Consider the following 21,772-nt stretch of genomic DNA (forward strand, 5'->3'; position numbering starts at 1 on the left):
TAGAGGGCGTAAGAGAAATATTCGAGCGACACAGATGTCGTCAGATGTGCTAACAGTAAAGTGGGTTCTGTTTCTTGCTAAAGATGATGTAGGTTCTGTTCCATGCTAAAGATGATGTAGGAGCTGTTCCAGGCTAAACATGATGTGGAGACAAAAGCGGCACGGCCAAAATCCGGGCGTGAGCACTCTCATATACTCTCTGCATGCAGTTTACAAAATACATCTTTTAAATTTTCGTTATTGGCCCAGCTAAAGAAGTTGTAAAAATCAATTTTTACTATATTGTTCATCACAATGCCGGCCAAATGCATTTTTTCAACTTATTAGACGTCATTTACTAAACTAATTCTTCTAGCCTTATAGAGAAATTGAAGTCGTTTGGTCCATTTATATAAAAGTTATTCTGATTCAAAGTGTATGAACACAGTTATATGCTCCTTTTACTGTATTTCAAAATTAGAGCGATTTATTTAATTGCTAGCGACGGTATAGCGAATTTTGAAAAGATAAATTGTGTAGGCTGTTTGGTACGTATTCCGGACGGCGGCGCGCAAACAATACGTGCTCTTGATCACTCTTGACTCTTGATGCTGTTAACTTTGACCACTTGTCGCTCGTCGCTCGTTGAATGTTGAATGTGCCGGGCATGCACGAAACGAAAATCACATTGTTGCTGGTCCTGGTGTTGGTCGAACAGCGCCTATTTATATAGGGAGGGAGACAAATACATATAGATACATATATAGTTGCTGAGTTAATATCGCGAGAGTCAGCGAGAGTGCCGTGGAGTGCTGTACAGTGCCGTAGCCGCAGCCTGTAGCTGTATAACGTATAACGTATAACAGATACAGATAGAAGTGTACAGTGTACATACAGCAAAGGTGGGTCGGTCACCTGGAGATAACTGTAAAATGTCATCGACGAATGTATGTCAGGCATGGATTTGACGCCCCTAGGTGACACTTGTGGGATCTGTTGTTACACTAACGATGTTTCATCGGTGTTAACTTGATTGATAAAAGACCGACTACGTAGATAAACAGCACCTTCTGCCAATTTATTCGAATGTACGTAATCCAATTATCGTTTAAACGAAGTACGCGTTACAATTGCTACTATGCGCATAGCTATTAGATTACCGTTTTTTTTCTACCTCATTCCTTCAGTAGGAAATTTATATAGTTCCGTCGCAATTTAAAACTCTTCAAAACATTTACGAATTGTTTAATAATATCGGTCCTGCTTATTTTTTCATATTTTCTTAAATACTTTCATGTAATTGATTTTGTAAAGCGTGTGTCTTGCACAATCACAATGGATACATGCAACGAATTATTTCGAGCGGAAATAACATTTGCACCGTGTTCAACATTACAAGTATTTTTTCTATACGCTGTTACTTTCGAAGAAAGCTAACTTAGCAATGCGCTTGCAGATCACAGATAATAAAACGGATGACATGGAGGGACCAGAAGTAACATTTTTATTCCAATTCGGTTTGACTCGTGATACTGTCACCGTTGACAGCAGCACGTTAACCCTTAGGGCACTCAAGGAATTTGCCTGCGATTTTATAAATGCCAAATGTCCAGAGCACGGTTTAAATCACTTATTCGAACGGTTGCTTTTATTCAAGCATGATTACAATTCTACCAATATACTACAACTCATTACAAATACAACGGAAGTTGTCGACGAAACACTGGTAGAGATTGTTTTGACTGGTAAGTATCGCCTCTTCGAACAAACAGATATTTTTCTTTAAAGTACTGTAAAAAATTGTTTCTTCAAAGCATTCGTTACAGTCGTTCCAACGTATAACGGAAACATATAATTCCTCTAAAATAGAAATAGTCTGCGGATCTTTATGCAAAATGAAAATGTTTTGCATTGTTTGCGGGAAGCAGGAATAATATAAAAATTGATTTCATGCCTTAACAACTTTGTTACATTAGAAGAAATATTACATACAACATTCTCGTATTTTGAAATCTTTTACTGTTTTAGATTTTACCCAACCAACTTCTTCATAAATGCGTAAAGATCTGCTGTCTACTAATTACCAAACAACTAATTCTTTTTCTGTTGGTTTAGCGCAAGTGCCAAACGAAGAAGTTCCCATTCGTTCTCATGCGTTAACTGTTCACTCATACAAGGTTCCAACGTTTTGCGATTTTTGCGGAGAAATGTTATTCGGTCTTGTCCGACAAGGTCTAAAATGCGAAGGTAATTATATTAGCACCATGTATTATACGACAACGTAACAATCGTAATATACGTACTAAGCTTTGAACTTTTTATTGTGCAGGTTGTGGGATGAATTATCATAAAAGATGCGTTGTTAAGATACCTAATAATTGCTCACAAGATGCCAATCAGAGACGACGTAGTTCGGTGATGCTGAACGTACCGAGATCTCCGAGTCAAGGATCCACCAGTAGTTTGACCAGCATTAGTGACGATAATCATAGTACAAATAATATGCTGAATGTGAGCCAAAATAATAGTACTTTGGTAGGATTTCTTGTAACGCCTAACATACGACCTGCTTAGTTTTTTGTATTATCGTGATATTACATTTTGTGTGTTGTAATTATCTCCTATGTTCAGACAATACCAAGTATAATGGCTCCAAAACAATCCCGCTCTCCTTCGCTGGGAGGAAGACCAGTATGGGTCGAACGAGAACTTGCAACACGTATAAAAATTCCGCATACATTTGTGGTGCATACGTACACTAGGCCAACTGTATGCGGACACTGTAAAAAATTGCTAAGAGGTTTATTTAAGCAAGGCCTCCAATGTAAAGATTGTCAGTACAATGCACACAAAAAGTGCATTGAAAAAATACCTAAAGACTGTACCGGAGAAAATACACGAGACAATACAGGTTGTACTTGCTCGCTTCGTTGTTACCTGTTAGGTTTACCGGAAAGTTCTGTTTGTCCTCGATTTAATGCATTAAAGCCTGATTTAAACAAAATAACACTGCCATAAAAAGTCGAACTCGTGTTCGTCAAAATATCATTTTCGACCTGCGTATCTTCCCACGTATCGGGAAGATTTTTCATTTGAATTTTCTGGGATCGTATTTTATCCGAGTAATATGAGTTCGATGAAAACTTCGGAGATCCAGATAAATCTGAATTGGTGATAGTTCGAAGGTGCAGTCTGAAGAATATGGAAAGTATTCCTATCGTAGCCCTACTCCCATTTCGGATCCTCGTTCTTTCATACGTCTCTACGTAAAAACACATGTATCCTGATGTTACCACAATGCAAAATTTCACACTTCCTGTTCAATAGAAATTACAATATCTTTTAATTTCTTCGCATTTCCGGGATTGCAAGAATGCGGGCGGGATGCGCCTTCTCATTTCTCGATGATGCAAAGATGAGGTTTTTCAGTAGTCAAAAGCGCTAGATAAAATATCAATCTAAGCTGCAATCGTCCTCAACAGTACTATTTTTACGTTTACGAGGAGTAATTTGCATTATTCGGCAGCATGTAGCTGTCGCAGCTTTATGAAAATAGCTACATGCACAACTGCATGTATGCCTCCAAATAATGCAAATTAGGCCTCTTAAACGTAAAAATAGGACTTTTGAGGGCGATCGCGACCTAAATTGATCTTTTATCTCTAGCGAAAACCCCATCGCATGCATTATCGAGAAATCCTTGCAATCTTGGAATCGTGAGTCTACTTGCTTAATCTTACAAAAAAAGTAAGTCTCCTCTGCCCCACCAAATTCAGACTTTTTTTATGCATCTCTGATGCAAGAATGATTTTCTTGTAATCGGTACAGTTTCCTAGATCAATGGTATGTGTTTTCCCTTAGATTATTATTTTCGTGCGTATACTTGACAGAAACTATTTTTCGAAATTCTTGTTAATCGGTTTGATACACGTTCAATCAATATTTCCAATTCTATTTCTATGTACATCCCAAACGTTGCATGTGTTTGAGAACTATTTATTAATTACTGTTAGTCGTTATTCTTACCGAACAAAATAGTTTTTAACATTCTGAAGCGAAGAAAAAATGCTATTTAGAAAGAGAGAACTTTCGGCAGACCTAAATAGTTGACAGAATAGAATATTGTTTTAATGGGGAGTTGAATTGTTATACAGGTAACGAGTATCCAGATAGTGGAGTTGGTAGCGAACCAGAGGGTAAATGTGATGGAAGGAACGAAGAAGGTGACGGTGACAGTGACGCCGAGTCTCCATCGCCTCCTCAACATTCTTCGTTTGCAGGAGATGAAACGAAGTCATCCGAAAATTACACTGTAAAATCTCTTTATATTGATATTTTTTATACTATAAAGTAATATATAAGTTTAATTATCGTCGAAGCGAACGATGTATCCATTTAACAAATATCCATTTAATTATTACAGGAACAAGTTCCAAGCAATGATGATACTAATTACGACGAGTGTCAAAAGTCGAGACCATCGAGGTAAGTTAGATTCGAGTTAGACGATAGTCTATAATCCAAATTATGAATAACAATGTATTGCAACTCTAACTTTTTGTTCCATACAATAATTGTGTACTTGAACAGTTGCAGTTCCACACCAAGCAATAACATACCTTTAATGCGTATAGTGCAAAGTGTAAAACACACGAAACGGCGCGGTTCGAAAGTTTTGAAAGAAGGATGGATGGTACATTTTACAAATCGTGATTCAATGGTACACAATTTTTCTATACATATATACGTGTAAGGACGATTTTATTGGAACCAGTTTCTAGCAAACGTATTTAAATATTTTCAGAGGAAAAAACATTACTGGCGTCTCGATACAAAAGCTATAACGTTATTTCAAAGCGAAAACAGTTCGAAATATTTTAAAGAAATTCCACTGGTCGAGATAATATCGATCGAAGCTGCAAAGACATCTCGTTCAAGTATCCACTTAAACATTATTCAAATTCCTACTGTATCAAAATTATGAAATTAATATTAATTGTGTTGTTTCTCAGGCACAATGCATTGTTTCGAGTTGAAAACTGCCAATGTTGAGTATTATGTCGGCGAAGATCCTTCATACGGAGACAATTGTAGCCAAGTTCCTCCTCCAGAAAGTGGTATTGGAGCACATATAGCTCGATCATGGGAAACTAGTATTAGACAAGCGCTTATGCCTGTAACGACTGTATCGAGCAGTGTGTATCTTGTTTCTTACAATTAGTACAGTAATGTCAGACTGTAAGTAATTTCTCGGTTCTATGTTGTGACCAAGATATATGCAGAGGACACTATTTTTTTGTGGCTTCAAAGACCGCGCCGTACGTAGAAAAGGACAGTGAAGCTAGCTCGAGAGGCCTCGGTTTTCTCGGCCGAGGAAAGTGTAAACATAACAAAAATAACAATAACAAAACTTCTTTGTTTTTCATTATTTTTTTTATGGGATTTTGACCAACATATTCGTGGCATTTTCCTAACGAAAATGATACCAAATATGATGTAATTCCAATTATATTTACTTGTGTAATGAACGATGAAAAGTTTCGACGCAAAGAAGGACAGCGTATGGGAAAGAAAGAGACGCCAAATGCCGCGGGGCGCCGCACAGTGGGACCTTTCGTCCAAATCGGAGACAAAATCAAAGAATTTTCAATAGAAATGAGGTAGAGCGATGAAATTTTTTAAAAATTAAACCTGAAACTTGGCAGAATATGGGAAAAATAGGGAGATTATGGTACGAACGTTCTATAACCTTGAGAAAATTCGTTAAACTTTCACAATTTCAAGACAATTGCAGTTTTTTCAATACTACGTGCGGAAAATTTTTTTTTAACATACTACACCTCATTTCCTGTAGATTTTTTCATGCTGATTTCAAATCTGGTCTCAAAATTTGTCTACGACCTCAGGATATTGCAAAATCGATTTCTTGAAATTCTACATGTTTACCGAATTTTCTGAAGGTTAAAAAACGTTTTACTGTAATCTCCCTATTTTCCCCATATTTTGCAAAGTTTTAGCTTCGATTTAAAAAAAATTTCATCGCTCTACCTCATTTCTATTGAAAGTTCTTTGAGTTGGTCTCCGATTTGGACGAAAGGTCCCACTGTGCGCCGCGCCGGCACAGTTCATTTCCCACAGTTCATACGCTGTTCTTCCTTGCTCCGAAACATTCGTCGTTCATTACACAAGTAAATATCATCGGAATTATACATCATATTTGGTATCAGTTTTATTAGAAAAATGCTACGAATATGTTGGTGAAAGTCCCATAAAAAAATAATGAAAAATAAAGAAGGTTTGTAATTGGATTAGTCGCGTTCATATCGATATACCCGCCTGGGGCAGCTCGAACTTGTTGGCCCCTCGCGGGGTATGCCCCCAGTGGAATGGGCAGAGTAGCGGCATATATTGTATAAACTTTCAGCACGACTTACAGTCGGACATTACTGTATAGTGTATAGTATACATTTCTTTTTTCTTTTTGCAATAAATTCGATGATCAATCGACCATTATTTTAGGCCAGGAACAAACTACAGAACCAGAAGAAAATGTTACAGACATGTCTCAGTTATATGAGATCTTTCCAGACGAAGTATTAGGTTCTGGTCAATTTGGTACTGTATACGGAGGTGTTCATCGTAAGAGTGGTCGAGCGGTGGCCATAAAAGTAATCGACAAGCTACGTTTTCCCACGAAGCAAGAGGCGCAACTTAAAAATGAAGTTGCTATCCTGCAAAATCTTTCCCACAGCGGCGTAGTAAATCTAGAACGAATGTTCGAAACTTCCGAACGAATATTTGTAGTGATGGAGAAGCTGAAGGGAGATATGTTAGAAATGATCCTGAGCTCGGAACGCGGCCGTCTCAGTGAAAGAATCACGAAATTTCTAATTACACAGATATTGGTAGCATTGAAGCATTTGCACAGCAAAAATATAGTTCACTGCGACTTGAAGCCAGAAAACGTGTTGTTGAGCAGCGACAGTGAATTTACTCAAGTAAAACTGTGCGATTTCGGTTTCGCGAGAATCATAGGTGAGAAGAGCTTCAGAAGAAGCGTTGTTGGCACTCCCGCGTATTTAGCACCAGAAGTATTAAGGAACAAAGGCTACAATCGATCTCTGGATATGTGGAGTGTCGGTGTAATTATTTATGTATCTTTAAGCGGTACATTCCCTTTCAATGAGGAAGAAGATATCAACGAACAAATTCAGAATGCCGCTTTCATGTATCCCCCTGTTCCTTGGCAAGACATTTCATCCGATGGTATAACAACAACCATGTTACTCTGGTTACTCAACGACAAATATAATACTTTCCATATATTTATAATAATTCCATATATTTTCGTTCTCTCTTTCAGCAATCGATTTAATCAATAATTTATTGCAAGTGAAACAGAGGAAACGGTACACCGTAGATAAAAGTTTACTGCATATATGGCTTCAAGTAAGCGTTCAACATTAAAGAACATTAAAGAAGCGCAAAGATCAAAAATCAATAATTCAGTAATTCCGGTACGTTCTGTTCTTTCTAGGATTATCAAACATGGTGCGACTTACGAGAATTAGAAGCAAAGGTGGGATACCGTTATTTGACTCACGAGAGCGACGATGCTCGGTGGCTGGCGCACAGTAACCAACGCACATGACAGAACTGTCCGCCTATGTTAAACATCGAAACATTGCCAAATAATTTGTCGTTACACAAAGGCTGGGCTCGAAGCGCTCGAGCCACATTACGGCGTTTTATTCGTGCCTGACTTGAATAAGTTCGTACAAGGGAGTACAACAATTTAATCTCTCATACTAAATGTTAGAATACCGATTAGTAAACACGCCACACGTCATCGATCAAGTCCATCTTTCAAGGTATTCTTTTTTCGCGCAGGGAATATGAAAATCTTATTCTATGACTCTATGATATTTCGATCAGACTGGGATGTGTAAGATAGGATATTGAACAAAATATTGTAATGAAATGCAATAGCAACGTTTATACAAAATATTATGAGATTTCATCATAAGTTAACGGTTATATCGCAACAGGTGTTTTCCACTGAATAGCGGCACGTTTGTACGACATGTTCTAACGATTCTTTACTTTTCTCGTTGCGAGATAAACGATTATTTCGTATTCTTTTATCGCTTTAATACTCTCCTGCATGCATAATATTTTACAAGTAGTTTCTAAGTGCTTAGGCTCGTAACACAAATGATATATGCATGTACATACATACATATATGTATACATACATATATCAACATATTTTTTTCCTGCTTGATATGGGATTCGAAGTTTAGCATGGTTTATAACTGCACAAATGTTGCTTGAAACTAAAGTTAGTAGATTTAAATAGTACACAATATATTATATTCTATGCGAAGAAATAGAACACATAAAACATTCTTTAAAAGAAAGAATGCAAGATTTAGAATACTCGAATATTTGTTAAAGTTCTACTATTGCAGACGTCAGGAATCATCCAAACGAAGCTATGCAATTTTTTCCAAAGACATTCCTTGATGTGCGAACAGCAAAGATATTTTTCGTAATAAAGCATTATTGACGGACTGCCTGCTCTAAACATGGTGGCATATTTTCGGAATCTATGATGAGATTCGATTCTATCCATATAGGAATAGCTTCTACAAAGTTGTTAGATTTTCATAGATTAGGTAAGAATATAAAATGATTCTCTATACTCTACATAAAGCAAAATTTCCTACTTCGCGTGTTTTCTCTTTAAAAATATCTAAACTTCAAAAATTAGGGGCTTCGATGTGTGTCTATTGTCTCTTGTCAGGTTTATTCAAAGAAAACAGTCTACCAGTACGAAATCATAAACTTTCGATATTTATATCTATCTTTACACGGTACACTATGGTTACTACGCATAAGATCGTAATACGAATATATTAATTGTTCCTTAATGCTTCGAATTACAAAACATTTGCCTGTATCGATTACGAGGGGAAAAAAGATTGATAATAACGTAAGTAGATTTCGCATACATAATTGAAAATTTCTCAAATATACACATGTATTTATAGCTCGGAAGATGTTCTACATCGTGTTGCGATAACATAATCGCTAATGTGATAAATTTTGTATTTGGAAGTAGTAATCAAGAGTTTATTGAAATTATCCAGTGATTGGTATTCTCATAAAATAGATATAAGTTGAATATTTCGAATGCATTATATTTATTGTTTAATCTTACTATCAAATATTATCGAATTTGGTTTACTATCTTTATTAGAAGTAAATCAAAACCGTTTGACGGCATACTGAGAAAGCACAATGCGATATCAGATTTTTATTTATGTACAGTAGCGGACCGCTCTAAAGAAGACGATAACTTTTTTATTATTTTGTACTATACGATTTGAACTTTTTTGGGAAGCTAGAGCAATTAGTTTACTAAAGGATGTGAAAATAAATTTTTTCAAAAATTGCAATTGATCGGAATTGTTGAAAAAATACTAAAAGTTGAATTTTTAACTTTTTTTATGTAGGCCTACATTAAACATTTAAAAAATACGTTTTGTAGATCTGTGTCAATTGAACATATTCTGAAAATTTCGTCAAAATCGGTCGAAGCACGAAAGAACGACAGGCATTGAAAGATGTAAGAATTCTTAGATGTAGGTCGGATATCGTGAAAATCTGCAATTTTTTCCATCTTTAAACGTTTATAGCTCATTGCAACGTCGACCAATTTTGACAAAATTTTCAGAAAATGTTTAATTGACACAGATCTACAAAACGTATTTTTTAAATTTTCAATGTAGGCCCACATAAAAAGTTAAAAATTCAACTTTTAGTGTTTTTTCAACAATTCCGATCAATTGCAATTTTTGAAAAAATTTCTTTTCACATCCTTTAGTAAACTAATTGCTCTAACTTCCCAAAAAGGTTCAAATCTTATAGTACAATATTAAAAAAGTTATCGTCTTCTTTAGAGCGGTCTTAAACTTTTGTCCGCTACTATATACATACATATATTGTTCTTTATAATGTATGCATTCCTTTGTTGCTATTTACTTCCATTGTTCGTAAAATGCCAATTAAACGAGGTTCATATATATTCATATTGTAATTTGACGATACATGGCCAACTATGGCAATTTAAGATATAGTATATATAAATAAAAGTACATATAGTATGCAACTAGTTTCTTAAATCATCTTGGAGGAACCGTAATGATAGCGCATTAATTATGATACTAACATAATAGTTGCTAATATTTTTTATTAATGCAATGTTTTTAACTAGAAGAACAACGATAAGATCGAGTGTATGATTAATAAGAAAGTGAAGAATTCATATTTGCAGAAGAAGAACAAATTACCTCAAATTCAAAATTCTGACGTGAACACATGTATATGTATTGTATATATAATTTCACACTACTTAATGGATGATCTATCTTACAAAGACTGAGTTGTGTGTGCTCTTGAGTAGCGATAATTGGCATTTCAATCATTCATCCAATTACTCAACCACCTATATACATATACACACAAGCCCGTACTTAACTTGAGTTTCTTGTTTGATTGGAAGTTATTTAAATTGTTTCTTGCTCGCGTGCACGATTCACGGCCTATGCCTAAATAGGTCGTAATAATATATATATATGTGTGTGTGTGTTATTCGATGTCCTATGTTTATTGTTATGGTTGTTTTGACAATAGCCAGATGTTTTATTGGTTGCGATTATGAAATTAAAAAGCTACATTTGAGCAGTTAATACTATTATTGGTATAATAAGTTTAGATACGAATGCAATAATTTACACGAGATACTATATATATTATATTTTAATTGTTCGTAGGAGGATTTGATAATATTATCTACCCATGGTATGTTTCTATAGTATTTGCTGTACAAGATGCGTTGAATGTATCATTTGTCTGTGTAATTGTACTAGAGATAATTATTTGTATATAGCATATGTATCCCATATATTTTTTAATTTTTTTTATTCTCCTTATTATCCAGAGAATGTTCATAAAGTTCTTACACACGCATTATTCATAATTTCATAATTATTAATGATACATTCCACTTGAGCTATGCGTTTATGTCACTCGCAAATGTATTAATTAACAGATGACAAACTTTGAAGTACTTAAATGAAATGCAGTCATGAATTGTAACAGATTATATACATTTTAAGTGAAACTAACAAATCTTCATAAGAATGCTAAAATGTTAAAAATCATCATTGTACTTATAATTATGTGAATAAATTAATGATGAGTGATGCTACGAGCGAGCTTTGTAACCCAGACAGCCAAAATCCTTGATTGTGTCCAGGCCACAAATGCGCGTGAGGGCTCGTAGTGTTCCCTGGACACAATCTTGGCACATGATGTCGTTGCCACAATCCGGGATATCGTGCCCAGTTTAACGATCGGGCCGTTGTAAGAGGGCAGCACATAGCCGCACTAACTCTTCCTTTTTACTTATTTTGTACGCATTCGAGGCGGGAAAATTAAATGATAGATTTTATTTATTGTAGTATTTGTAGTAGTTTTCCTAGACTGCGGATCTTTATGCAAAATAAAAATTGTCTGCATCGATTGCAAGAGATAGAAACTAAATTGAATGTTACTTCTTCCCTCTTAACGGGTCTTTATGCAAAAAAATTCTCGTCGTATAAGGGAAAAGAAAATTGATATTTTTTTATTTTTTAATACGCCGCAGGGGGAGTTGGTGAAGACATAGGGACTGTGATAGGGGCAATGACACACAAGGAATAATAAATATTATAATTTTTTATTATTACTATGCTTTATTATTGGAAATTACAAAAATTTACAACCTTTACATGGACCTAAATCTACAGAGTGAGTCACCTAACGTTTGCACCTCAAATATCTTTGTTGTTTCGAAAGATACGTAAAATATGGTAAAGACAAAGTTGAATGGTACAATGGGGCTGACACGATGCTAAAAAATTTTTGTTTTTATGTCATTTTTTTAGAGATATCAAGGTCATCTTGACTTTTCTAAATGGAATGAGGTATTTTTTAATACATCAATCGATGCAGCTGGACATTCATTATAAAAGAGTACTAACTTATGTACAGTCAGCGACAATAATAAGTGGACACCCTTAAAAATCGCACAACTTTTTAGAAATTGGTCCAAAGGACTTGAATTCTTTTAAGATGTTAGACCGGCTAGTTCGCTAGAGAATAAGTAAACAAAAATTTATTACGATTGCAATTGGTAGTAATTATGCATTTTTTAAATTATCGTTACAGACCCAGATAAAAAATTTAAGTTGTCAAAACATCATTTTTTAATATTTTGTATAATTACTACCAATTGCAATCGTAATAAATTTTTGTTTACTTATTCTCTAGCGAACTAGCCGGTCTAACATCTTAAAAGAATTCAAGTCCTTTGGACCAATTTCTAAAAAGTTGTGCGATTTTTAAGGGTGTCCACTTATTATTGTCGCTGACTGTACATAAGTTAGTACTCTTTTATAATGAATGTCCAGCTGCATCGATTGATGTATTAAAAAATACCTCATTCCATTTAAAAAAGTCAAGATGACCTTGATATCTCTAAAAAAATGACATAAAAACAAAAATTTTTTAGCATCGTGTCAGCCCCATTGTACCATTCAACTTTGTCTTTACCATATTTTACGTATCTTTCGAAACAACAAAGATATTTGAGGTGCAAACGTTAGGTGACTCACTCTGTAGATTTAGGTCCATGTAAAGGTTGTAAATTTTTGTAATTTCCAATAATAAAGCATAGTAATAATAAAAAATTATAATATTTATTATTCCTTGTGTGTCATTGCCCCTATCACAGTCCCTATGTCTTCACCAACTCCCCCTGCGGCGTATTAAAAAATAAAAAAATATCAATTTTCTTTTCCCTTATACGACGAGAATTTTTTTGCATAAAGACCCGTTAAGAGGGAAGAAGTAACATTCAATTTAGTTTCTATCTCTTGCAATCGATGCAGACAATTTTTATTTTGCATAAAGATCCGCAGTCTAGGAAAACTACTACAAATACTACAATAAATAAAATCTATCATTTAATTTTCCCGCCTCGAATGCGTACAAAATAAGTAAAAAGGAAGAGTTAGTGCGGCTATGTGCTGCCCTCTTACAACGGCCCGATCGTTAAACTGGGCACGATATCCCGGATTGTGGCAACGACATCATGTGCCAAGATTGTGTCCAGGGAACACTACGACCCCTCACGCGCATTTGTGGCTTCGGCCCGCTTGGTTGTCTGGTACCTATAGGTACTACTAGCCATGCGTACCACTAACCCTTTCGCAAGAGCAGTTCTATCCGCGAGCTCGCAAAGCGAGCGAGCAATAACAACCCTATTCGCGAGCGAGCGAAACGAGCGAGCAACAATAACCCTCTAGTTTAATATTTTTTGTATGCATACAACAGGAAACAAAATATAAAATCGCCTGGCGGGCCGTTGGCCAGGCCTGATCTAAACATTATTCAAAATCGAATTTCTATATCTGTGTTTTGAACGGTTTAAAAAGAAAATCTGCGAATCTAGATGTCGTTAGAGTGGGAATGTAATTGTTCGTCTCGTTCTCGTTAATTCTAACAGCACTTTTGCTTGAAATAATAACATCCTGCTTAGCGTCACACTAAGTACCTCCGAGGAGGTCCTCTCAGTTGGTCATTGTATGGAATGTATCCGAGGATTCTCACGAATGCAATATTCGGGCAACAAACAATAATATTACTCGCGTTACTTCAGTAAGTGGCCGGTACCATTGCCATATTTAGACGCTATTACTCGGTTCTTCGAAATGTTCATATTAAGCATGTCAAGTATATTCTTATGGAACATCAGTTTGGCAGAATGGGTGGACATGCCACAGTTCTCCGATGAGAAAAGAATATACAGGTATGTAGCAAAAGAAAAAGAAATAGTATGTACATAGTATTATATGTATATTAGAGCACGTATCGAAAACAATGATGCGCATCGATACTTAATTTGCAAAGTTATTCACATTTTACTTGTAGGATACCGTCATCCAAACAAGATCATTTTCATACATTTTCCTCAACACCCACGGAAAATCAATTCCCTCTCGTGTACGATAATATACCTCGAAAAGACTTGAGCGAAGAAGCAGCGGTGAACGGAAGTGGAGGATCTCTGATGGATCAACATCGATTTGAAGATTCCGACAGCGAAACCACGATTCACGAGTACACCAATGAGGAAAATTCATTTGCAACTAGTACCGAAGAAGGAGAACAACAACTAGAGGAGGCAACCGATTCCTCGATAGTGGATGTAAGTAAGGGTTTTTTGTTTTTCGTCTATCATCGACTTAGAATTCCTCATTTTCAGGAAAACAATACGCATACAAAATGTTACAATGAATCCATCGTCTCGAACGACGTGGATATTTTAAAATATTTACCGATAAATATATTGAGATCTGTTCATCAGACTTTGAAATCGCAGTCGACATCCAGTGAAGGAAAACTCTTGTTTTTGAAAACGTTTGAGCAAACGTTAGTAACCGAAATAGGTAGTAAAATGATTTCTATATGTAAATAGTTACAAACTTACTGTACACCGTACATGCATAATAATGTATGTATAAGCGACGTAGCAAAAAGAGAAATGTGACAAACAAATGGTTATTGGGGTTTTTTTGTTTTTCTTTTGAAAGAATCTCGACTTGCGCAAACTTTAAAAGGCGGTCGACAAAAAAGAGGCACCGAACATCATGATGTCGGTTATGATTCTCATGATAACGCTACAGGATTTCCATCCATAGAAGGTGCATTGATGGCTATTTCATTCCTCACGTTTGCTGTATATCTTGTTCGACTAGTCATGGTATTAACGGCTCGATTCTATTGTATACACCTTAAATTCCAGTAAATCCCAAGTAACGATTTTTATTTGCTTTTCGACGTAATTGTCTCCTGTTACAGCTTCTATTCCGAAATATGAATAACCCTGCACCAACCCCTACCGGCGCCACGTTACTTCTCGGCAGAAGAAAAAGAACTATAAACATACTTGACGAAGAGACGGTTAAAATACTCAGCAGCATGGATAAATTTATCTGAAATGTTTAACTGATTTGTAATTGGTAATTCAAATGGTAACGTAATATGTACGAAATAATTACAAACAACAAAATAGAAAACTTAATAATAAATCTATGTACAGTCCTCGACAAAATAATAAGACATTAATTAAGACAGTCTGACATTAATTCGACAAAAGTATATAAGACACTAACAGAAAAATGTTTGATTAAGCAAATAAAAATACAAAATTAATACTTTGCGATACCTCCCTTGAATTCAATTACGTCTAGTAATCGCTTTCGGATAGTTTTATGATACGTTTTGATTCGTTTTTGTTCTAAATGTGTCCAATTGTGATTTATACTTTCTTTTAGTTTATTTACGTTATTATATTGTCTCCCATATTCGCGTAGAATCGTTTTAACAAATCTCCCCACAAATTTTCTATAATATATAAATCGGGAGAACGAGCGGGCCATTCCAAAATATTAATATTTTTTAAAGAAAAGGATTGTTTCACAGATTTTGCAGTATGGATTGCTGCATTATCCTGTTGAAAAATATAGTCACAGCGCGTGATACCAGCTGCAGGCTTGTTTAACTGATCTGCTATTAGTTCAATATATTTATTAGTATTCATCCGACCTGATAAAAAGTTTATTTCTGTTTTTCCATTTTTTTAAACCAATAGCGGCCCATATCATAACACTGCCACCACCCATTTGACGGCAACGTAAATGGAGTTCTTCCTTTCTGCAAACATGAAAGTAGTAGGCCCAGTCATCTAGTCAGAGCCATCTATAGATTGAATTTTTTCTCGACACTACAAATGACTTTTCTCCAGTTTTTCATTCAGTGGACTTGTTCACAAGCGAACTTTAGTCGTGCTGTTTTGTGTTTCTCCATTAAGGGTTGGCCGTTGTTTTAATTTCTTCCGTTTAATATGTTTGCTTCCTTGTAAAATGCGATGTACATTTCTTAAATTTGTTTTCACACCTGCTTCTTCGGCTATTTGTCTTGTTGTGTCCTTAAAATTCGACGCAACACGCAAAATTGCACGTTTATCACGATCGGAAGTAACGCTAGGTCTTCCACTTCCTTTCGCGTCTCCATAAGCACTTGGATTTTTTAACACATTATATATATATATATATATCGCGCACCTACTTCTGTTTAATAATTTCGCAATTTTATGAATACTGTACTTTTCCGAGCGCAACAGAACGATTCGATCGACCTCACTTTATCTAACTGCTTTCCTTGACCCATTATTTATTTTTCAATGTAATAAATGTACTTATAATGTAAGGAAATCACAAGATTCAACGTTTGCAGTAGAATGTTCCCAGTAGAACACTTAATGGTAGAAGTCACATGATTGGAAAATAAGCCAAATGTCTTATACTTTTGTCGAAGCAATGTCAGTCCGTGTTCACATATCTTTCTCTAATTTTGCTATGGTTTGCGATACAATCGTAAGATTTCGCGTGTTTACTTTGGAGATAGTATGTAGTATTCAGGATATAACGGAGTGTACACTTTTCACCTTTAAATACAGGAAATTTAAAAATATGCTAGGTGTCTTATTATTTTGTCGTGGACTGTATGTATAATAGTATAATGTATTATACGTGTAATGACTATACCGTTAATCGTGTGACAATATTTTGTTAGCTCGAACAAATTCTTGTTTGCTTATCCAATGCGACTTATTGCAACGAATGTTTCTCAACGCTTCCTATCCCAACTGTTCAAGTTTACAGTTTGGCTTGCACGGCTGGCGGCGTTGGGGACAATAATACTGCGTTACGATACGAACCCGGCGGTCGTTTCAACGAAAGATCATGTAATTGCCCAAGAATTAACGCCAGTCGAATTTTGTCGACACGGTATGTATCTCGTTTTTCAGCTGGCACTAGAATACTTTGCAGTACGAGATTGCTTATCGACGTAGAATATAAGTCAAGGGATAATGAATACGGATGGTTCCCCCATTCATCTCCTTCGAGAAATGCTTTTTCTGCTCGTTTTTGAGCTTCGGTGGAAACTACTTTTACAGTTATGTCAGACGACTCACCCCACTGTAATCGAAAAGAAGAAGAGAAATGAAATCATATTTTTCCATGTATAAAATATCCTACTTACATGATGAGAAAAATTTCTAACTTTACCTCAAACAAGACAAGACACGTAATGTATATCGCATCCACGAATGGCAGTAGTACATTGTACAAGAGAGAAGATAATTTCGAATTTTCTCCTCGAATGTATTTGTTGTTCTGAATACTGACGTAATTTAATTTCAACAAAATATTTAAGGTTTCTTCCCATTCCAACATCATCGTGAGCTCATCTTCTATCAATGGCATTGCGAATTCTGTACTCATTATTGTCCTGAGTAACGTGTATCGTTTAAAAGCGGAATCTACGTTTAAGACAATGAAAAAGTTTTACTTAGAATTACAATAGGTCGTGTATCAATAAATATCGAGAACAACGAACGAGTAGTACGTGTAATGGTTCCAAGATTACCTTGTTCGACTCCTTCCGTTCCAATCGCTAATGTGACAATGGCAGGTTTCGTTAGAAAAGAAAGAGTGGGATTTAGATAAAGTGATATATTGATAACCGATACCGCTATTTCCATCGTTTTCTCCGCAATAGTATGCCCTTTAACTCGCGTGACGCTTTTCAACTTGGTCGATTTGTGTCTTTGTTTCAGTCTTAAAAATTCCGACGAGTCGAACGTAAGCAATTCTTCGTGAGTTTTCAGAGCGTTTAATATCTCTTGTCTTGCATCGTTTCTATCTGACCTAGAGAAAACGGATTCTACGATTAATGACTGTAATATTCATTCATAGTTCTATTGTTTCTTTCGAAGCGGGACTTACTTTTTCGGATGCATAGTCGCGTTGAATGTTTCTAGAGCGTTTTTGCACCACAAATAATCGTCGACTAAACTATCTAACGTGTACGGATGATCAGGGTACATTTGACACCTCTCATTGAACAGCAATGCAATTAAATTGATAGGCATGAGAACGGTGTTCTTTTTATGCGAATCGATTATAAGGTAAGCCAAATCTTCACGAACAGTCGACGGTAGTTTCGTATAGGGTGACAATACTTTTGCCCTACGGACTTCCATGCTTAAAAAGCTGCATGTGGAAATAGGTTCGCCGATATTAAAAAATACGCTACCATAAGCATAAGGTTTCTGTAAAATAGACAAAGATTGAAGGAGACCGAACGTAGATTCTTTTGGTTTTGGGACACCCAGCAGTTCGTACGCGAATAGTAATTCTTCCGGTGGCCGTTCGTAACTAATGCTTATAGGTATGAAATAAATATCGGGTACTCCACCTTCCAACAAACTTTCTAAAATAGTTGACAGAAGACCTGAAACCCACAACGTTGTCAGAAATTGTGTTTGCATTATTTAGTACTTACGAAAGAATTAAATCGCTGTATCAGCAATTTCTGCGTACCAAATTTTGGTATTATACTCTTCAAACTTCTACTGCGAGTGCCTTCGATAAAAAATTCTATTGCTCTGTCGCTGTGTTGTACTAACGACGATACATACGCTTGGAACACTTTTTTGTATAATAAATCATTGGAGAAACTACGTCGCATGTAAAAAGCTCCTGTTTTTCTCAACAATTCTCCTATTATGTACATCTGATAAAAGTCCATACCGCTCGCGATGTTGGGAAGCGCCATGTCGTACGAAAACAAAACATACGATAATAAAATAAAATCCAAGTAACTTCTATGAGAAGGAGCATAAACGTATTGAACTTGAGAAATTTGCATTTCTTTTTTCATTCTCAGTAGCACATTCTCATTCACATAAATACTTTGAAAAATCCTTTTTAGTACTTTGGTAATAACAACACCTGAAAACCAAGATCTACATCTAGAATTTAATGGTCAAACATTGCTATTTATTCGTTTGTTTCTTTTTCTACATAGAATTTTACGCTTACCTAACCAGCGAACAGTAGCTAAATGTGCCTTACTAGCCATTTCATTTACCATTGCACGAGCTTCTTGTACAACTTTGTTTATGTTCTGTTGCTGTGTCGCAGCCACAGATGTAATTGCTAATTTAACTCTTTCATCGTTGAGGACAGCTTCGATCATTTGATTTCTGGTATACTTGGACTCGAAAGAAAGTTTATGCGGCAATAGTGGATCCATAGGTCGAGAAGCCCATAAAATATCACAGTCCTTTCGTCTTTCGAGCAACAGATCTACAGATTCTACATGTCGATTCATTTTAATCGCAGAACGTAAAACGCCGACAGCAGGACAGCCGACAATAACTTCATTCGTTTAGTAAAAGACTCCTCCCTGGATGGTTATTTTGCTGAAAACGAGAAATCAACATAAAGTCCAATGGTCAACTTTCCCTCATTTTGAATTCAATTGATATGTACACGCAATTTGTGTTATGCAAAACGTATGTATACATCCATATATGTAGACATTTATGTATACTTACTTGCGTGGTCACAGGTCACATTGTAAATACTCGTAAAACATCTGACCAGAGAGCAGTGTGCCCAGACAGAGAGTATATGAGAGTGCTCACGCCCGGGTTTTGGCCGTGCCCATATAGTGCTGCCCCCTAGTCTAGTACTTAGCCTGGATCAGCTCCTACATCATCTTTAGCATGGACAAGATCCTACATCATCTTTAGACTGAATCAGATCGTACATCATCATTAGCCTGGATCAGATCCTACATCATCTTTAGACTGAATCAGATCGTACATCATCATTGGCCAGGATTAGGACATACAGTTTATATTGTTTTATATCAAATATGTAACTAATATACAAATCTCTAATAATATAAATTATATTCATAGAAGTATTTTAATTTTTCCCGAGCCTTTGTTGCAAACTCTAGTTTTAAAAAATAGAAAAGCCGGAAGATTTCGAAGAAACACAGATTTTATATCGAAGTTTAAAAGCCACCATCTTGGAAATTAATTTAATGATGAAATACTTACTGTCATCAATACTGTCTCCAATTTTTTTCATATTTTTAGGCACAGTTATTATTAATTAAACCAAATTAAAAACCAATTTTTTCTACGAAAATTTAGAAGAATAACTTTAGGGTTACCCTGAAATTTTCAGAATATGTTTAATTGACATAAATCTATAAAACGTATTTTTTAAATTTTAAGTATACCCAGACCACCGACGAGATACTGTTAAAGACTGCCAGCCTTACGGGAGTTGGCGGGACTCGAATTTTTCGGTGTTCTCTTACGCCCTCTAGGATATATTCTGACTGGAGTGAGAAACAGGAGGCCACCGACGGCATTTCGTCGGTGCAGAAGACACTGTATTGGTATCGTGTTAGCAACGCGCCCGCGCGCTACACTCACCAGCGTACCTTTGCTATATCCGTGTGCGCTGCTTGTGCCAGCCGCAATCTATTTTTAGCACTTGCCATGTTGCCATGCTTTACGGCTTACGGCTTACGGAAACGAAACTGAAATTCGACTGTCGAGCCGTCGAGCGTATGAATCGCAATCTGGAGCTAGCCTTCGAGTCCCCGTGCAGCGAGGATTTTTTTTAATTTTTATTTTTCATTACTTTTTTAATTACATTTTTTAACCTTCCAAAAAATTAAAAATGTTAAAACTATGTTCAAAATATGTATTCATTTTAAATAGAAACGTTTCGTTACTGTCATAATTGCATTAATAAAAATTGGTATATGAGAACACGTTGATGGTATTTATTAGGACTGATTGGAGAATACGAAAATGCAGGAAGTATTTTTTAGTTTATGAAACAATTTGTAGATATATTAGTTGTCAAACAAATAATAAAATAAATTGTATAATATATATAAATTGATTTTATACACACAATTTGATCTTCTGTCTTCCTATAATAAAAAAATACAGTCATAACTATAATTATAATAGAATTTCATAAAATATTGAGGTTATTGCAAACTCATCTTTTTTCGCGATGATGCTCTAATTTTATTGCTTCTCTCGAATGTCCATTTCCTTCCGAGACAGTGGCGTTTCTAGGTGTAAATAAAAAATGTTGATATAAAATGTATCATAATTAGACTACAATTATTCTAATAACGTGGAATGTAGTACATATTAAGTTTTAATTACCAGGATTTTCTTCTTCGACGTTAAGCACCCTTTACTGTTTCTCGTAATTTACGTATATGTACATTAGGGTGGACCTTATTTTTCGACCATGAAATTTTTTGGTCCCGGAAACCAGAATTGTAACAAATGTTGAGAAAATGATCTGGAAAAATTTTGGGGCCGATTGGATCATGGGAAAATGAGGCGCAGCAAATTTGAAAATTTTGAATTTTTTAAATCTTGACATAAATAGACGTTATGATATAGCGTTGAATTTGTCTTTTTTCTCTCTAAGAATCCATATATAGCATAAACAGTTGTTGATAGAAAAAACATCCGTGACCTTGAAAACTTGAAATAATGACTTTGAAAAAATTTTTTTCTCTGATACTATATCCACCTCCTTATATGTATACTACAACTTTTGTTTGAAGAGTTTTTTCATATATACATGACTGACAGAGATACGGAAGCATACAACTGCGCATATAGCTATTTTCATAGCTACACATGCTGCCGAATAATGCAAATTACGCTTCGTAAACGAAAAAATAGGACTTTTGAGGCAGATAGCGCCTTAGATCG

The 21,772-nt window shown here is 35.5% G+C and overlaps 3 protein-coding genes across 5 annotated transcripts; 2 read left to right on the forward strand and 1 right to left on the reverse strand.

Annotated features, from left to right (window-relative positions):
* Positions 1-576: 576 nt before the first annotated feature.
* Pkd (serine/threonine-protein kinase D3) lies at positions 577-11,249 on the forward strand. The gene is made up of 13 exons (XM_076421317.1): positions 577-1,067; positions 1,436-1,724; positions 2,095-2,226; positions 2,309-2,514; positions 2,611-2,890; positions 4,134-4,291; positions 4,403-4,464; positions 4,570-4,699; positions 4,784-4,916; positions 4,992-5,174; positions 6,499-7,245; positions 7,343-7,428; positions 7,517-11,249. The coding sequence occupies exons 2-13, from the start codon at positions 1,460-1,462 to the stop codon at positions 7,628-7,630; spliced, it is 2,496 nt and encodes an 831-aa protein (XP_076277432.1). The 5' UTR covers positions 577-1,067; positions 1,436-1,459; the 3' UTR covers positions 7,631-11,249.
* A 1,901-nt stretch (positions 11,250-13,150) lies between these two features.
* LOC143207655 (uncharacterized) lies at positions 13,151-17,552 on the forward strand. 2 transcript variants are annotated; one of them, XM_076421320.1, is made up of 5 exons: positions 13,151-13,897; positions 14,020-14,296; positions 14,354-14,537; positions 14,682-14,851; positions 14,950-17,552. In XM_076421320.1, exons 1-5 carry the CDS (start codon positions 13,800-13,802, stop codon positions 15,085-15,087), a joined length of 867 nt encoding a protein of 288 aa, XP_076277435.1. In that variant the 5' UTR covers positions 13,151-13,799; the 3' UTR covers positions 15,088-17,552. The 2 variants fall into 2 exon arrangements, with proteins under 2 accessions (XP_076277435.1, XP_076277436.1); XM_076421321.1 differs by having other exon boundaries at positions 14,682-14,792.
* On the reverse strand, positions 15,664-19,681 carry Dhap-at (dihydroxyacetone phosphate acyltransferase). 2 transcript variants are annotated; one of them, XM_076421318.1, is made up of 7 exons: positions 19,559-19,681; positions 19,041-19,423; positions 18,540-18,950; positions 17,943-18,450; positions 17,584-17,864; positions 17,223-17,476; positions 15,664-17,132 (listed from the first exon to the last, which is right to left on the reverse strand). In XM_076421318.1, the coding sequence occupies exons 2-7, from the start codon at positions 19,330-19,332 to the stop codon at positions 16,809-16,811; spliced, it is 2,070 nt and encodes a 689-aa protein (XP_076277433.1). In that variant the 5' UTR covers positions 19,333-19,423; positions 19,559-19,681; the 3' UTR covers positions 15,664-16,808. The 2 variants fall into 2 exon arrangements, with proteins under 2 accessions (XP_076277433.1, XP_076277434.1); XM_076421319.1 differs by lacking the exon at positions 19,559-19,681 and having other exon boundaries at positions 18,540-18,964; positions 19,041-19,171.
* Positions 19,682-21,772: the final 2,091 nt, after the last annotated feature.

The sequence above is a fragment of the Lasioglossum baleicum genome, chromosome 4, assembly GCF_051020765.1.
Source record: "Lasioglossum baleicum chromosome 4, iyLasBale1, whole genome shotgun sequence".
Classification (NCBI taxonomy): Eukaryota; Metazoa; Arthropoda; class Insecta; order Hymenoptera; family Halictidae; genus Lasioglossum; species Lasioglossum baleicum.

Coding starts and splice junctions, on each gene's coding strand:
- LOC143207655 (XM_076421320.1), top strand. CDS start 13,800: ATGTTCATATTAAGCATGTCAAGTATATTCTTATGGAACATCAGTTTG. Junction 13,898..14,019: donor GATGAGAAAAGAATATACAG/GTATGTAGCAAA, acceptor TTTTACTTGTAG/GATACCGTCATCCAAACAAG. Junction 14,538..14,681: donor AACGTTAGTAACCGAAATAG/GTAGTAAAATGA, acceptor TTCTTTTGAAAG/AATCTCGACTTGCGCAAACT.
- Dhap-at (XM_076421318.1), bottom strand. CDS start 19,332: ATGAATCGACATGTAGAATCTGTAGATCTGTTGCTCGAAAGACGAAAG. Junction 18,451..18,539: donor GAGTATAATACCAAAATTTG/GTACGCAGAAAT, acceptor TGTGGGTTTCAG/GTCTTCTGTCAACTATTTTA. Junction 17,865..17,942: donor GCGACTATGCATCCGAAAAA/GTAAGTCCCGCT, acceptor CGTTTTCTCTAG/GTCAGATAGAAACGATGCAA.
- Pkd (XM_076421317.1), top strand. CDS start 1,460: ATGGAGGGACCAGAAGTAACATTTTTATTCCAATTCGGTTTGACTCGT. Junction 2,515..2,610: donor GCCAAAATAATAGTACTTTG/GTAGGATTTCTT, acceptor TCCTATGTTCAG/ACAATACCAAGTATAATGGC. Junction 4,465..4,569: donor CAAAAGTCGAGACCATCGAG/GTAAGTTAGATT, acceptor GTACTTGAACAG/TTGCAGTTCCACACCAAGCA.